Source organism: Petaurus breviceps, unplaced genomic scaffold, assembly GCF_028583685.1.
Source record: "Petaurus breviceps papuanus isolate PSGF00001 unplaced genomic scaffold, PetGlider_PUasm1.0 90845, whole genome shotgun sequence".
NCBI lineage: Eukaryota > Metazoa > Chordata > Mammalia > Diprotodontia > Petauridae > Petaurus > Petaurus breviceps.
This window is the reverse complement of record NW_027187359.1, coordinates 10,458,272-10,476,958: the sequence shown is the minus strand read 5'-3', so window position 1 is coordinate 10,476,958 and position 18,687 is coordinate 10,458,272. Positions and strand designations below refer to the sequence as shown.

The window sequence follows — 18,687 nt, the reverse complement described above, 5'->3', positions numbered from 1 at the left end:
TCTGCAAGGCCACCAAGACCAAACTGGCTACACACAGACATTACCAGAAGGCTGACCATGCGGTGATTAATTTTTTGGCCAGTGACATTCAAAAACCATCAGCTATGGTGTAGAAGAGCTATGACCTGTCTTGGGAGGGGAAGTACCCATGTTGATGAAATCATGAATCTTTAAATAATTAACATATTTATGAATATACATAATGCATGACTAGGTATAAAGCCAAAGGCTGACTCCACTTGTTCAAAGGTTAACTCTGCATCCTCTGATTTCTGGTTAGGTCCTTCGGTGTGCTTCTGTGGGAAATATTCTCCCTTGGATACATGCCATACCCAAGCAAAAGCAATCAGGAGGTCCTGGAGTTTGTCACCAGTGGAGGACGGATGGATCCACCCAAAAATTGCCCTGGGCCTGTGTATGATACCATTTACTAAGTATAATTTTTCTTTAAAAAAATTTGTTTGAATTTTATTTTTTTTTTAAGCAATAGGGGTTAAGTAACTTGCTCAAGGTTACAAGGCCAGTTATTGCTGGGTGTGGTGCTAAGTATCTGAGCCCAGATTTGATCCCCAGGTCATCCTGACACTGAAGTCGGTGCTTTTATTCGCTGTGCTACCTGGCTGCCCCATCTGTTTGAATTTTAAACAGAATTTTAAAACAATTCTGTATTTAAAACAGAATGTTTAAAAAAGATTCTGCTTTTTGTTTTCCATGAAGGGTCAAAGTACTGACCTCTTTTAATGCACCTAGATGAGAGCAGTTAAAATACTATGCTCTCTGCTAGAATGGATGAATGGGGGAGAAGAACATATATTAAATGATGACTGTGTGCCAGGCACTATACTAAAGGCTAAGCTGTTGTGTCTATAAACAGAAACAAGAACAAGGAATGATGGGGCTATCGACTCACCAAGCCTACAATGGTTAGGTTTCTCCTAGGACATTATATATGACTGAATGCTGGTAACTGAAATCAATATTTGGTCCTTTCCACATGATATTCTCAGTGGAAAGAGTCCAAGAAGTGGAGGGACCTGGATGACAGCCCTCACTTACGGAAGCTGTAAAATGAAGAGGTTGGACTCAAATTCCTTCCCGTTCTCATTTCTATGACCATGCCTTAGCAGGCTAATTTAGGGTCTGCTTCCACATCTTTTCTATAGGCAAAGACAGAGAGTGTAGACAGACAAGGTGGTTCGAGTCTCCTACCTCAGATAAGGTTCTACTGTGGGGGTGAGGCCACAGGATTTCTGTCTGGAAACAGTGTGGGAACTTGACAGATTTGGCCCAGCTGTACCCATCTTATCAGATCGCTATTCCCTGACCCAACACCAGAGGGCAGCATGTGACAGCTGCATGTTACCTAAGTTGGCTTCCCAGTTCCATGTAGCCCTCCATCATGGTGCTTGTTTAGGTTGCATGAAGATAAAGTACACACGCACCCTCTTGCTGTTCCTAATGAATTTCCTCCCGTTCCTTTTAGGTACCGGATCATGACTCAGTGCTGGCAGCATCTGCCCGAGGACCGGCCCAACTTTGCCACCATCTTAGAGAGGATTGAATATTGCACTCAGGTACGAACTATTCCTTTCCCTTGACTGATACTTATTTATTCTATGTAAGACTTTAAAGACAAAATCAAGAATTAGAAAACTTAAATTTTAGGTTGCATCTGCTAAGAAATAAAATGATTTCAGCTGGTTTACAATAACCAGCAGTTAATGTTAATGATCTCTAAAGCAGAGCATACAAAGGAAGATGTAGGGCAGAGAACGCATCACCCCGCTGTAAAACAGCATCACCAGTCACTTTCTGCACTGACTCAGCCCACAGCAGTTGGCTAGCACAGTCACCAGGGGAATCCAGAGAGATGATGAAGAGCAGGTAAACTGCTGAATAGTCGTGCCCCTATTCCAGCTTCTGGGGATGGCACTTCACTGGGTCGTTTAAGAAGGGTGGTGGCTACTGCCCACATAGTAACACTATCCTCGGCCCTGTCATCTTCGGACAGAACTGGTTCATTAGAGGGGGAATGGACACAAGCCTTCAGAACACAGACAATGGCCCAACACCACTGCAAGTAGGCCCAGGAGTCTTTCCTCACATTGACATTTCCATGGGCTATCAGTTTGCAGTCTTGTTGGAAAGACATTCTGAAGAAGGGGAAAAAGGGGAGATCATCATGGTGTGTCGGTATCTCCCGGTCAATCCTGGGGGCAAAGGAGGGGGCTATTTGGCAAAAGGGTGAATCTGTAACATGATAATCCACCTACAGCTAAGGCTGCATATCAGATAAATGCTTACCTAAGACTCGACTCAATCATTCTAGGGGCACGTTTGAGTGCCCCAAATGTTAATGGGTTTATGGAATATTGTGCTAGACCCCATGACAAACAGAAGTAGAGAAAATAACCCCTGCCTTCAGGGATTGTAAGGTCTAGAAAGAAAGAGATGATTAACGTGCAGGTCCTCTCTAATCCCTCAGGCCCCTTGCAGGCTAAACATCCCTCCTTCCTTTAACTATTCTTATGAGGAGTTTCTAGACCCTTCATTGTGATCCCCATCCTCTGGACATTCTCTAGAGTTTGTTAATGTCCTTTTTAAAGAGAGTAAAACTGATCAAAACACTCCAGTCAGTCTCCCTAGCACAGTGTAAGGGACCGCTGCTTCCCAGTGACCTGGACCATCTTTGTTGGAATAACAGTATCCTAGCACCCAGGAGACTGAGGTTCAGTTCTCTAACGAGTGATTTCTGAGAGGCAGTGAGGAGCAGTGGCTGGGCCAGAGCCAGTCTTAAACCAGGGAGACCATGGCAAGTCACTGAGCAGGTCCTTAAGACTTTAAGCTGCACAGGAGGTACTAGCATGTGTTGGTAGATGGTTTCTAGACGAATTAAAGCATAGATCTGGTCCCCATGTGCTCTCCTACTCCAGCAGTATTTTCTGTTAATTCAGTCTAAAACTGTTAGCTTCTTTAAAGCTCATCCTTTGCTATAACTTCCTTGAGTCTTTGCTACATGAACTGCCTTCAAACCAGGGCTCCTCTGGCCACTGGATCTTCTTTTTTAACCTAAACGCAGGACTTTCCATTAATCCAGTGAAATTTAATGTTCTTGATCTTGGTCTGGTATTCTAGCCCTGTTCAAGGCAATTTCAAATCTCGTTTTAGTCATCTGTGATTTATTAGGTATTCCTCCTAGTCTCGTCCACCTCAGTTTTGAATCAAAAGCCTGTTTTCTGTGTTTTGATCAGTTACTGATACAAATGTTGAAACAGAGCAGGGCCAAACCAGAGGGTTTGGTGGTACTTCACTAGAGACAACCCTATGGCTTAACACTATTAATCAATTACTTTGGGTATGATTCTCCTACTTAGCTGACAACTTAATCTAATAGCACTATAACCTAGTCCATGTTTCAGTATCGTATCCATAAGTATGACACAGGACACTGTTCATTATGTTGCTGACATCAAGATATACAATTGCCAAATATTCCTCTTATCTACTGACCTAGTAAACCTAACAGAACACAAAATGAGTTCTTAATGAGTTCATGTTGGTCCCAGTGATCATTATTTGTTTCTAAATGCCTACAACTGGAGTTTCATAATTAATTCCAAAATTTTTCCCAGGATGGACGTCACGTCTACCAGTCTGTGATTTACAAGATAAATCCCTTCTCCCTTAAAAAAAAAAAGCATAGATTTATCTGTATCATCTCCTTATTCCTCTCCTATCCCTCCATGATTTTTTAGAAATTCCATATAATATGCTAAGATCACATATGTAAGTTCCTTCATCTTGGGAAGATTCTGGCTATGCATACCTGCATGCCCCTGAACAACTCACAGAATCTCTCTGGCCATTAATTTCCTCATATGTAAGGTGAGAGGGTGGCTTAAAATCTCTTCTAGCCCTTATTCATATGAAATTATGAAGACAACATCACTGCAAAGAGTGTGATTCCCTCTTTCCATTCCCCCACCTACTTTGGGCTCCCACTCCTTCCTTAGGGTGAAGACCTTACTCTTTCCAGCATGAAGATGATATAGAAAGTAGAAAGTTCTGATTCTTTTGTTTTCTTCTACTATCACTCCAGCTGCCCCCAAGAAGTGGGCCCTACATTGTTCTTTTTCCAAACAGTGGAATAATATTTCTTCTTCAGGACATTTCTCATCTCCCTATTAGATGAATTTTAGTTGGTTTTTTTTTTCAATTAACAAAAATCTGTTTTCTCTCTCCTAAAATCTCCCCGTTAGAAAAGACAAACCCACATATCAAATATGCAGTCAAGATAACAAAATTCCCCTCATTGCCCCTGTCCAAAAAATACAGTCCTCATTCTGCATCCCAAGTCTATCACTTCTTTCTGTTGTCAGGCAGTGGATAGCATGCTTTACCATTGGTCCTCTGGAATCATGACTGAATAATGCATTGATCAGAGTTTTGTCTTTCAAAGTTGTTTCTTCTTATAGTGTTAGTAGCTAAATTGTTTTGTTTCTGCTTACTTCACTGAGCATTAATTCAAACATATCTTCCTATGTTTCACTGAAACTGTCCTTTTCATTATTTCTTATACAGTATTCCATTCCTTCAGGCAGCTAAATGGTGCTACAGTGTATAAGTGTGTTAGATCTGGAGTTGGGAATATCTGGGTTCGAGCCCAGCCTCAGACATTTACTACCTGTATGACCCTGGGCAAGTCACTTAACCTCTGTTTGCCTCAGTTTCATCTGTAAAATGGTAATAATTACACCGTACTTCCCAAGGTTGTTAATGAAGCTAAAATGAGATATTTGTAAAGTGCTACATAAATGCTATTATTATAACCATGATTTGTTCACATTCTGCAACTAATGAGCACCCCACCTTTCTAGTTCTTTGCCTCTATGAAAAGAACACATACATATTTTTGCAAATACGATTCTCTTCTTTTATTTGATCTTTTGTGGGTATAGGCTCAGTACTGGCATTGCTGAGTCAAAGAGTATGCATAGTTAATGACTTTGGGGTATAGTTCCAAATTGCTTCCGATATGGTTGGACAAATTCACAGCTCTACCAGTAGTGCAACATATCTGGTTTCCCACAGCCTCTCTAACACTTTCGCTTTGTCAGTTTTGCCAGTCTGATGCCTCTAAAGTAGGACCTCAGAGATGCTTTAATTTGCATTTCTCTAATTATTAGTGATTTGGAACATTTTTTAACATGGCTACTGATAGCCTGGAATTTTTTTCCTTTGAAAACCACCTGTTGACATATTTTGACTTTCCCAATCGAGGCTTTCTACCAAACTGTAAGCTCCTCAAGGGCAGGGGCTGTCATTTTTTCACTTTCCCAACACTAGTATTCATCATAGTGGACATTTAATAAATGCTATTGAGTCGCACTGAATGTCCCTTGATAATTTGAGATGATAATGTCACATGCCACAGAATTTTAATTCTGGAAGGAACCTTAGAAATCATCCATTCCAACTCCCTCATTTTACAGATAAAGAAACCAAGGTCCAGAGAGGTTACATTTATACAGCTAATAATTGGCAGAGCTCTAAAGATGTGCAATATTTCTCCTATCATCATTATTACTAAGAATATATTGATCTATTAAATATCAATAAGCAGATGACCTTGAGCCTTGGCAAACTATCATAACTATGTAAACTGTAGAGCACTATATAAATGAGCTACTGTTATCCTGCATAATTTTGCCAAAAAGATGACAAACTCTCCCTTCTCCACATCCCCTGTGATCTTGCTCTCTCTATACTGTGATGTCCTCTAAATGTCAGCCATAATTGTATTCCTTCTCAGGAGGAGCCCATCACCAACCACAACAACGTACCTATTATACTTGGCAGGGCTAACTGGACTCTGTTCAGAAGTATGGCACATGGAATGTTAATTCTAGAACGTCTAGATAGGAGCGTATTCCATGAGGAAAGCCTTGTAGTTCTCAGAGGTCCAACAGCACCAAATATGTTTGTTCTCTTGCTTGTGTCACTTTCTTTTCCTCATTTGTCTCCCTCTGCAACTGATTTCTTTCCACCTCCTTGGCAACGTTTTCTTTCTGATTTCATTCCCAGGATATTTCTTTCATCTCTTCTAAGAATGTTCAGCCTCTCTAATAAATTGGCATGTAAAGGGACTGCTTCTCAAACACTTACCTTTTCTTCTCGTCTAGAAGGTAGAGAAGAGCTTGCATTTGACATCGTATTATTTCACTTTAACCTCCATTAGGAAAACAAATACAGCACATCTTCTGTAAGGGTCAGCAACAGCTCCCTTGCATAGCTCCCTCTGTGAATTCCTGTGGGAACTGCAGATTCCTGGTGCCTCCGGGTTGCAGGTGTTTCCCATTGCCACCACCACCTCCCCCAACTGTTAGCCACAGCATAAAATGGAATTAAAAGAGCTGCTCCTCTAGGCTGATTGACTTTTCACATTAAAAGGGTGCATATCTATTTAAAAAACTTAACAGAAATTCTATATAAATTACTTAAAAGCTTAGACTTAAGGTCCAAGAAAGGACTGTGTGTGTGTATGTGTGTGTGTGTGCGGGCGTGTGCACACACACGCTCACACATAGGGCCCCTGGATAACAACTCCTGTTCTAGATAGATATAAGTGCTTCATCCCTACTTGGTCTCACCCCGGCACCAAATGATGAAAACAATACATCTCTAAATTTCCCAAAAGATGAGATATGATGCACTTACTTTCTGACCAAACAGTTCTCAGGTTTTTTCCATTCCCAAGAGTAATGAGTTGTGTAGAACTACTACTGCAACAACTAACATTTATCTAAAGACAAGCTACTTGGGGCTGGTCATTTTGAGATGCATGTGTGTGTACATGTTATTTATGAAATCTTACACATGGAGGTGGAGCTACTGCGACAAATGCCAAAGTTTAAACTCTTGTAAGGTCTATCTGTAATTCAAACAGGAAAGGGAGGAGAGAGTACTGGAAGAAGGAAAAAGAAGTAGGAGGCTACTTGTCACTGAGCCTCAGAAGGTACCATGGCAATCCAAGGTGAGAATGTCTTATAAACTCATTTCTCTTCCCCTAGGATCCAGATGTGGTTAATACTGCTTTGCCAATAGAATATGGTCCAGTGACTGAAGAGGAAGAGAAGGTACCCATGAGGCCAGAAGACCCTGATAGAATACCTCCTCTCTTAGTCTCTCCACAGCAAGAGAAAAAAGAGGATGTATGTCCACCATCTGTTCCCCCTCCACTGCCCACCACTTCCTCTGGTAAGCCCTTGAAGAAAGCAGTGGCTCTGGAGCCCCCTGTCCGTGTCACCAGAGGGACACCGGTAGAAGGAGGACATGTCAACATGGCATATTCTCAGTCTAATCCACCAACAGAGCTGCACAAAGGGCGTGGATCAAGAAACAAACCAACCAGTCTTTGGAACCCCACATATGGCTCCTGGTTTACAGAGAAATCTGCAACCAAAACCAATCCCCTGACAGAGAAGGAGCAGCCCGAGAGGGGTAAACCGGGGCCAGAAGGACCCTCCACCACGGGGCCACCTAGTGTTGTCCCTGGCAGGCTGCCAGGGTCCTCCCTGCTCTTGGAACCATCTTCCCTGACTGCCACCATGACGGAAGTGCCTCTCTTTAGGCTCCGCCACTTCCCTTGTGGGAACGTCCACTATGGCTATCAGCAGCAAGGCTTACCACTGGAGGCCACCCCAGCAGCTGGCAGTTATGGGGACTCCGTTATTAGAAATCCGAGTAGCGTGACCCAGCCTGGTCCCTGAGTCTGTTCTGCACTCGCTTCTCCTCCGTGGGATTCTGGAGACCACGGAGGAGAGCGCTCAACACAGCAGCTCCACCACCAAGCAGAGACCAAAACATTGCCTTTCGTTTTGTGCCAACCTGCTCTCAAGTGCCACACACACAGAGACTGAATCCTCAGAATGCACCAGAAAGGATGTGAGCATGGGTTCCTCCTACTCTTTCAAAAGAATAACCCGTCATTTAAAAACACAAGTGTTAAATGCAAGGCCCGAGTTGGTCGCATAAGCTCCCGCGCATGCATGGTCGATGCGCTCCTCCTCATGCTTCTCGTCAGTAGCGCGCTCTGCTTCGGCATCAAGTCACACAACTCGCTGCCTGTGTGTTCCATAGTTTGGCGTCACAAGTGTCATTTACTTACCTTGTCGATGTGGACATAAACCATTTGAATGTGGGGGGGGAGGGGGGAGCAAATGATTTATCTGTTGTAATTTAGTACAATGAAGGCCATCCTTCATTTGGAAAAGAAAAACAAGACAACAAAAACTTGGCTGCAACATCTTCAGCTAGCTGTGTTGGTTCTTCTGAGGACAGTAAAGGGATGGGGATAGGCCCAAGCCCGACAGACAGTTGCAAGCTGTGCATTTTCACCTAAATGGGATACAGACATTTAGAAGACTTTTAAGTAGGAAAAGACACCAACAGGAGGGTCAGAGACTGAAATGTCCCTTTACTGTACCTCTCGCCTTAAGAATATCTTCCTAAAAGATGAAAACTCTAAGGTTTCCCATTGGACTTTAAAACCCAGACTGTCTACTTACAATATAAATATAAGTAACAAAAAGTCTTATGATAGTTGAACGAAGACCAAAAATGATGGGCAAAACTGCAGCCACAGTGATGCATTTCCAAAGCATAGAAACATGGCCATCCAGGGCCAAACATGTCAAAAAGTGATATACCAAATCCTACCAATGGTTTCAGCCACACAGCCTACTCAAGAGAAATGCCTCAATTCATAGCCATAGCCTGGCTTGCAGGAGCAGCAGGAAATCCAAAAGAAGAAACATTTAAGTAGGAATCTTCTTCCCAAGGCTGGCCTGTTTTTGTTTTGTTTTGTTTTGTTTTCATTTTAATTCTTTCCTTCTTTATCACCTGGTCATGCTAAACACGTGAGTAGAATGCTTCTGAAATATGCACAACGTATTTTTTGGATATATTTCAAGCAGAAGGAAAGATGTTTTGCATTTTTATTTGGTGTTATAAGGCCTAAGGAATCAGGAAACAATTGAGGAATCAGTGTACCATGGTTTCCACAGATGGACATGACACTGGTGTAAGTGACAGTTTGGAAGTTCTGCAAACTCATCAACCTCTATGTTTATGAAATGACATCCTACTTGCAATTTTCAAGGTGTCGCTCTAGTCCTCCCTTCACTTCCATATCTTTCTTTTCCCACTCTTGTCATTACCAGTTCCTTTCCCTGGTAGTCAGTGATGCCTTAATGAATATTTGACGAAAGGGTGTTTCACAGTGCTTGGAGGTAATGCTAACCAGCTGGAAAACTACTCATTTCTCTTGATCTGTGGTTAATCACCTGCAAAATATCTGCCTGATCCAGGCTCTCCAGCTGCCTTGTCCTAGAGCAACACTTCTTTGACTATGGCAGCCTAGGCACACTCCCTCTTTCCCCACCACCTACTTATGATTGAGGGAGAAAACCACTATAATTATAGCATAGAGATGAGAAATCAACAACAAAATCTGTTTTAGTAAATTTAGTGAATCCATGCTAGGCACTCAGGCAAACATTCCACAAACCACCTTGAGGGCTCTTACAACCACACTAAAGATAGACTGGAATGGAGGCTATAGCCAGCCCAACAATGAATTTTGAAAAAAGCTTCCATCTGAGAGCATCCAAGAGTAGCTGATTAAGCAGGTACAATAATGCACTTCAAGCTGATGTACTCAAGGACTTGGAGCAGAACTGGGTCCCTTTCGAGTCTTAAAAGTCTAGTGATCCATTAAGGTTCTGAAGAAATTTGATTTGCTGAACTACTGCAGTGACTCACTGGGGTCAGTCCAGTTCCCAGTACAGACGGTTTCAGAAAGCTCCATGCGGCCAGCCTTTGGGTGCTCCCCAAGAGCACCGGTTTTTCCCATTATTCTCCACTACTTTGATTTTTACCCACCCCTACTTAAGAGACCTTTTAAAATGTATAAAAAAAAGTTTCGATGAATATGGAAAATTTCCAAGTCAAAATGTTTTGTTTTGCTTTGTTTTTCCCACCAAGCCTAGGGATAGTTCTGATATGTTCTTCTATCCATCATCAGTTGTTCATGCCATGTTTTACCTCACCTGTCAAAAATGTATTTCCTGAGTACATGCCTCCCTGTGCACAGGACCCTAACACTAGATTCTTTTCAACCAAAAAAAGTGATGGAATCCACATTTCCACATAGCTACCATTAGGACAGTACACATGACACTTGGCCAGGAATCAGGAAATCTTAAATCTAATCCTGCTTTTGCCAATAACAGGCTAGGAGACGGAACTAGTTGATTCACTCTTCTGGGCCTTGCTTTTCTCATCTAGAAAATGAGGGGAATGGAAGGGATGATTGCTAAGGTTGTTTAGCACTCTAAAGTTCTATTATATAAACTCAGTCTCTAGAACCTAAGGCCTCAAAATCACCAAAAGAGGAAGGAAATCTTTCAGTCAAAGGACATTTTTCCTTTTAAGCTTTGCTTTAACATATTCTGTGAATCCTAGGTGGCTACTTAACTGTAACCTCTATTAACCTCAAAAAGTAATTTCCACAGCCATCCTCAAAGGAGACCCCAATGTGTGAATCTAAGTGAATGGGTGCCTTTCATGGTGTCTCATATCCCCAGGAATGGCAGTGTCACCATTCTGGATACAAGAGATTCTGTGACATGCCAACAAAACATTGTACACAGTGTCCGGTCAAACTGTCTTTACTAGTGACTTTCCAAAAAGAACTCCAAAGAAATTAAAAGCTGATTGGCTTCATTTCCTAGTAGCAAATGATGTTCTGTGTTCTTTTGTGGAAGCACACAAAACAAAAATTAAGAGTTCCCAGAAACCTCAACCTGCTGCCCTAAAAGGAAGGATAATTACTGAGAGCAAACAGCAAAGTTTCTATTAAGATCCCGTTTTCACACTGTGTGCTGCATGGGCATGTTTAATTTTTAATAGCTTCTCAAGAACAAAGATTTATTTTTAACTCTATTCATGGCTTTAGAAAACATTTTAAAAGCTTGGTAAGAAGAATCAGCCATCTTACAAATACTCAGTGAGAGAAAAGTATAGACCAGTCAGTGAACTAAAAAGCAGCAAATTCTCTCTAAAAAGACTGCCAACATAAAGCTGACAGTACCTGTGTGAGTTCATGCAAGATCACAAAACAAAGTCTGTCATTGTCTCTCTACCACTACCCCACACCCCACTTCTCCCCCCCCCACACACACACACATGAATACCTTCTCTAGATACTAAGTTTTCTCATGCTGCCCTTGGGCTGACAGTATTCCTTTCCAATGGTTCCGTTATCTTTCCCTCTCCCCATCAGAATGTCAACAGAATTAGCTCAATGAGTTATCAGTAGCAAGTCAACCTTCGTTAAACTAGCTCTGACTGAGGCACGAATTGGGGCATCTGGATTTTCCAAGTCATCACTTTCTAACCCAAATCAGTCTCTCACTGGCAGAATTTCAGAAAGTGTGATATTCTGAATAGGCTCCCCCTTGACAAACTGTGGGAAAGGCAGCATGGATAGCAGAACACAACATTAAACTGAGAACCAGAAGACCAGAATTCTAGCTGTGGCTCTTGCCATTTGCTTGCTGTTTGACCAAAGGCAAAGTAATTCACCTCTCAGAGATCCAATTCTGTCATATGTAAAACAAAACGTTCAGATTAGGTGGCCTTTAGGGTCCCTTCCACTTCTTAAAGTCTGCCTTAGATTCCCCCAAAATCAAGAAGTCATGTGTATCTGAGTTATTCTATCCACAGAGACACTGTGAATTGAGACAATGTGGGATCTATGGTCAGGGTTTTCCATGGCCTTAGATACTGATTCAAAGTAAGGGTTAAAGCATAATATTAAAGAGTTAAAGGATACAGCTTTGACTCCTGTACAGGTCAGAACAGTTAGCTTATAACAGACAAATTTCATTCCATGGTTTTGGAACAAGGAACTTCCTAGTTAATCAAATTCAGCAACATGCATTGAGCACTTACTGTCTGCACTTTGTAAAAGAGAGCTGGAAAGACACACCAAAGAATTTTAAGACATAACCCCCTACCCTCAAGGAGCCCAGAATATAGCAGGCAAGAAAGGCCTGGAAAAAGAAAGAAATATGAATAGAAGACAGCTACACAAATGCAAAATACATGTTTATATGGACTGACCCACTGGATAGACACAAGTGCTAAGAGGATGCTTCTATGAAAGGAGAGAGTGAAACTACATGCACTTTACAGGCCTCATGGATCAAACAAGGCTGACAAGGGGAAAAGGAGAAATAAGTCCATTTAGTGAGAAAATAGTAGTCCAGCCTTCAAGGGGTCATTATTCTTTCTCTCCTACTTGTAGGGTATTAAAAATTGGGACACTGCCACAACAGCAACTCTATTTGAAGTCAAATTGGAACACTATTTTTAAAATTCATATGCCCTTTTAAAAATCTATTTTAAAATATCTGTCGTATTTGCTGATAGAGGAAGCAACAAGTTATGATGGAGAGAGCAGTGGAGTCAGAGACCTTGGCTCAAATCAACCATGTAACACTCACCTAGATAATCTTGAGCAGGTCAACTGACCTCCTTGGATGACAGTTCCCTCATATGTAAAATGAAGGGACTGAAATAATTTGGCCTCTGAGATCCCTTCCATCTATAAATCTATGATCTTATGTATTTTAGTCTTAAAGACCAGTACAGAAACTCCTAGGTGACTTCCCCTAAGTGCCAAGATAAACCAGATGCCGAGGACCAGAAGGCACTTCAGGGATACAGCATCTTCCACCATCACTGTAGCTGTGCTGTCTGTGACCAGTGGAAAGACACTAAAAGTGGCAGTGATAAGAATCAGTAACCTGTCTCAGAAGTCACAGTCCTGAGGTGAAAAAGCCTACTGGACAATAATTCCTGGAAGTCACTCAGATGACAATTACATTTATTTGGGAGTTTGAGAACTTGCCAAAGAGCTGGAATCTCATGCATCCTCTCCCAAAAAGTGTAACAGCTGCCTGATGGGTAAATTTCCTGCATCTTAGTACATCTAATAAAATACATGACAATTTTTTTTTAAATTCGCTTATGCCCAACTCTTCCTTTGAATTTTAAGAAATAGCACTATTCTCAAAAGAACTTGTATACCTCAGGACATAGCTCATTCTCTTGTCCCTGAGAACTAAAGCACTAGCACTGTTTGACAAGGGACCTGAAGAGAGAGTTTGGAGCTTTTCCAGTGGTCACAGGGCACACCAGTATTAAAGCCAGGCCTCCAGTATCTCCAGCCATTAACTCTTTAGCTTATATTTCTTTTTAAGACAAAGTAGTAGGAAGAAATCTTTTGAAACAATTATCATAGTTCTAATTCTGTCTTTTGTTGTGTGATGGAATTACTATCAAGATACATTTTCCCCTGGCAGTTTAAGGAAAGATGTTACCATGTTACCCTACAGCTGGGCCTCTTGTCTAGATGAAGGATTAACCACAGTCTCCAAGCTCTCATGGCCATTAAAACTCACTTTAAATCTTTTTTAAAAAGTCCTTCTGTCCACTGGTATTCACTAGTAATAGCTTTTCTTCGTTAAGAACAATAGTGTGGAAGCAGGCTCGTCACCAATATCGCCTATTGGGTGACTTTCAATTGAGCCTCCAGAATCATATCAGAGTCAGAAAAAGGGAAGAGTCTGCAATCCTCTTGATCACTTCACCCTGGCTCTTTTTTCATGATGGGCTGACACAACATATTACTTAATACAAAGGAAAACAAAATTATCAGTTCAATTTTCAAATGGCTTAATCTACCTTTAGGTAAAACCACAAAGGCCTCAAGGTAAAGTTCAGAGAACACGTTCTCAATAAGGCAGACATATGACCAGCAGAACACAGCCACTGGATGCTTAATTACCCTCCAGCGCTTTATAGATCACTCAGTTATAACACAATGCTAGGCAAAGGCCAGCAAGAATGGTTTTATTTCACCAATTCACAAAATACATGACTTCAACCCATGGAGAATGCTGAAAGCATTACTGAAGTATATACTAGGGAAAAGCAAGGATCCTTAGCTGCTGGAGTTTGAATCCAGGTAGGATGGTATGCATACACATATGAATACACATACACAGATACATACACACACACAGCAAGAGGCTTGAATGGTCTATAAAATGCATGAATTCAAACAACATCCTTCAGGCTAGGCTGATTTCTGATGGAAGAATTAGACTTCAAATAGATTTACAAGCAGTGTGCACAACCCATTCTGGTTCTTAAACGGCACCAGTTATCATAGATAGCAGGTGACATTTTTGGCCCAACAGTCTCTCTTTAACGATTCACATTATCCCCTCTAGTTAGAAATCACCCTCAGCTCTTCTGTCCAAAACGTGCAGTTACACAGAATTATATACAAGCACAAAGACAAACACTGGCTATATTGTCACCATGAAGATACTCTGTTAGGACACATTCTCAAGAGGGGGACAGAAAGCTTTTTTTTCCTCCTCCTTGTGCCTTTCCCCACTAAGGGAGAGGCTGTAAGAAGCAGGTAATGGTCTTATCTCTACCTTACATGATGAGATTCCTTTATTTGGTCCCCATAGCCCTAAATTCCTCCCCCTCAAATGGCCTCCACAAAAGCTTTAGCAAAATTTTCAGTAGAAAACTTCCTTTTGCTTATGCAAAGGTATCTTGCTGCTCTGCTTTTAATAAAATCTTAACTTGTCCTGCTTAATTTATTCAGACCCACCCTTCAGAGAAGTTTCCTGGGGTTGTCTGTTGTATATACACAGCAGCTTATGTGACATTGTTTATAAATAAGGGCCTATGTACTTCAGGGATACTATTACGAGACAAATAATACTAATAATATATATGGTAATATGAGTTTTGTATTGATTATTGTATTTGTATTGTAACCAAGTGTAGTGAAACAAAAGGCATGAAGAAAAATGAAAAATAAAGTCTCATTACTGGCTTGCAAGCTGTGTGGTCTACGTTACAATGTCCATGAGTCAACAAGAAGCTTCAGAGAGTAACAGAGTGTTCTTGACAGGCAGGACAATATGGGTGCAAATGCTGCCTGTGATACTTAAAACTAGTGAGACCAGGGGCAACTCAGGACCTCATCTGAGCCTGTTTCCTCATGTGTAAAATGCTACTTCACCAGGGTTGTTGTGAGGCTCAAATGACATAAGGCATACAAAGTACTTTGCAAACTTTAAAAGCACAGTACAAGTGTCAATTATTAGAAGTTTAAATTACAGTCAGATCTATTCCCTAAATAAGAATGATTCAAATCTGGATTTTCAAATATGCACATATGGTTTGGATAATATTATAACACAAGACAATTCCAATGTGGAGGAACATGATTCTGTCGATTGTACCCTTGGGCTGGTCACTTAATCCCTCTTCGTTTCCCTCGGTGGGCCTCAGTTCCCTCATAAATCAAATTGAAGGCTTAAACTAAATGATCTCTCGGGTCCCTTCTACCTCTCAATTCTGTAACCCTATAACACGCTCATGTAACAGCACCACCAAAATAAAACCATTCTTTATGGAAGACAGGCCCTGGGGGTTTACTCAGTACCTTGGCTTCCTTGGTGGTACATTCTCTGTGCTGAATGACTATTTTAGCAGACTTCTTTCCAACTAGGGCTACACCAAGGTACAAAGATCATAAAGTTCAACAAGGTAGTTCAGAGCTACAAACAGTACACCAGATGAATGAATCAGTCAACTAGAAATCAAGACTTGTTTTTTTTTGCTCTGAAAATGACACCCACATTATCATGGCTTTTAAATTCTGTCCTACCAACAGGACAGCAGCTGCCCTAAATAAGGCTGTGAGGGAAGCCAGGTTTAACTCTGATGGCCTTTCAGCATCTCGAACCTGACTTGAAGTTATCCTGTCCCTTTATGTAGCCTCCTACTAACAAGCAGCATCTCATAATTCAAATATGTCCTGACCCCTTCCCACCTGTCAAAACTAAAAGGCCTATGTTTGACTCTCACAAGGCCCTGCTAATTGATCAAAGCTATTCTGGAATTGATTCACTAAGTATTATAAATTTACATTTTTTCAAAGTCTTTCAGTACCTTGATCTAATGATAAATGTGAGAATATCAAACACCATAACTGGGATAGTAAAATATTTTGAGGGCAGGAGAGCCTTTTGGATATATCTGATAGATGTCCAAAGAGATTAAAAATCTTTGGCTAAAAATCTCCCTCCCCAAAATTAAACTTTGTCCAAAACATAGTTTTTAGGAAACCCTAAGGCATTTTGACACAGCACACCAGGAGCAAAAGACATCTCTTTGGAGTTCGACTCCACCAAACATGTACTGAAATTTAGTAACAGACTGAAAAGTTTTAGAGAGTCGGATACTACTTCTATTTCTAATAAAGGATCTTCTAATTATTATTATTCATATTGACTGCATACACCATTTGGCCTTCAAAAGTTATTTGGGGAAATGTACAATATATCTTTAACTCAATCTACTAAGACACACTCAAGATTTATATGAATACAATTATAAAACACTCTTTTCAGAAAAGGAAAACAAGTAATTGGAAGAATATTCATTGCTCATGGCTGAACCATACCAACATGACGGAAACTATACTACCTAAATTTAATTATAGATTTAGAGCTACACAAATCGCACTACCAAAGGATTACTTTACAGAGCTAAAGAAAATAACAAAATTCATTTGGAGGAACAAAGGATCTAGAATTTCAAGAACACTAATAATAACATAGGAATGAGGAGAGAAGAGTACTTCTCAACCTCGAACTGTATAATTGTAATTATCAAAACTATTTGGTATTAGTTTTTTAAAAAGTGTATCAGTTGGGGTGGCTAGGTGGCACAGTGAATAGAGCACCGGCCCTGGAGTCAGGAGGACCTGAGTTCAAATTTGGGCTGAGACACTTGATACACTTACTAGCCGTGTGACTTTAGGCAAGTCACTTAACCCCAACTGCCCTCCAAAAAGCGCAAAAAAAAAAAAAAGTATATCAGTGTATCAAACTAGAAAAATGAGTCATAAACAACCAAACCCAATAGCCCAGAGTTCAATAAACACAAGAATGAACTTAGGAAAACACTCCTCATTTGATAATCACTACTCAAAAAAATAGAAATCTGACCCCAAAAAATCATTATTATCGTTTTAGGCAAGCATCTTGTGCCATATATTATATTAAGCTCCAAAAAGATACACGAGCTTTAAAAAAAAGTCATAGCAAAAAAAAAAATTCAAGAACAACAGAAGGAAATACCTTTCACAACTATGAACAGGGGAGAATTCTTAACCAAACAAGAAATAGAGATTACCAAGGATAAAACAGACTATTCTGGTAACACGAAAAGCTTTTATACATACAAAAACAATGCAACTAGATTAAGAAATGATATCATAATTTGCACCAAATATTTCTGATAAAGGTTGCTATCCCAGCTATAGAAGGAATTAAATATAAGAACAAGAGTCATCCCCCAATATGTGTACTTAAAGGATATGAATAGTTAACAAAGCATGATTGTTTCATATCACTAATAAGAAAAATGCAAATAAAGCAACTCAGATTTCTCCTCCCATTCAACAAATTGGCAAAGATAACAAAAGATAGACATATTATTAGAGGGACTACAAGAAAACAGGGAGGCTGATACACTGTTGGTGGATCTATGATGGAGTCCAACTGTTCTGGAAAACAACTAGGAATTATGTAAAAAAAAAAAAAGTGACTAAAACACGCATACCCTTTTATCTCAGCAATTCAAACTGCTAGGCACATATCCCAAAGAGAGGTCTATGACAAAGAGAAAGGTACCAAAAAAAATTCATAGTGCCCTCCCTTCACCCCACCCCAAAAAGAGAACAGAACAGAAGGAAGGCCAAAAGGAATCACAGACAAGCAAGATAGCTTTGAAAGTTATAGGTTACATTTATTGTATACTTAAAAAGAAAATCAAGCTCTACACAGAGCTGCAGTTCCACATACAGTCCTCTTCTATTTCACAATGTATATGAAAATGCTCATTTTGTGTCTGTCAAATTTAAAACTTTAAAAAAAAATGAAAATGACTATGGAGGCAGAATGTCACAGACCCTGCCAATAACAATCAATGTGTCTGTTTATTTTACTTGACTGTTTTTCTTCTGTGACAAGTTAAGGCTTATTGAGTAGAGGAAGGGAGAGATATTTGGACATGACTAATGTCAAAATAAATAAAACTTATAAAAGCAATAAAATTAGATTTCTAAAGTATTAAGATGTCTGCACCTTTAGTCTGAGGAGGCAGTGCTGTCACTTAACATTTTAATAGCATATTTTCTCCTCTTGCTCTGGATTTATGACTGATCATCATCTTAGTTTACACAAGTTTAAAACAATCTGCAAACACTGCTTGCCAGTATAATTTTAAGTAATCTTTTAATTGCCCCTCCCTATCACATTGGTTATGTTTACATCTAATAAGCCGGCATCTCTATCTAGATCTTTACTTTGGAACTTGTAGCCTTTCCCAAAACTTCATACTTTAAGGATCTATGACATGAGCACTAAGAAAATTACTACCCCTACCAACACATCAGAAATTCTCAGGGATTTCACAAATGTTCTTGAAGGGTTGCTGTGACAACCCCCCCCCCCCCCCCCC

At 40.4% G+C, this 18,687-nt stretch overlaps 2 protein-coding genes across 3 annotated transcripts in view; one reads left to right on the top strand and one right to left on the bottom strand.

Moving 5' to 3' along the window:
- ALK (ALK receptor tyrosine kinase) overlaps positions 1-18,123 on the top strand; it is a 1,085,901-nt gene extending 1,067,778 nt beyond the window's left edge. Inside the window, exons 27-29 of the mRNA XM_069072137.1 lie at positions 281-415; positions 1,484-1,574; positions 7,071-18,123. Coding sequence (XP_068928238.1) covers positions 281-415; positions 1,484-1,574; positions 7,071-7,769 — 925 coding nt within the window. The 3' untranslated portion in view covers positions 7,770-18,123. The remainder of the gene's footprint in view (positions 1-280; positions 416-1,483; positions 1,575-7,070) is intronic.
- Positions 1-18,687, bottom strand: part of CLIP4 (CAP-Gly domain containing linker protein family member 4) — a 126,531-nt gene that overhangs the window by 36,847 nt on the left and 70,997 nt on the right. The gene's annotated exons all lie outside the window — the stretch shown is intronic.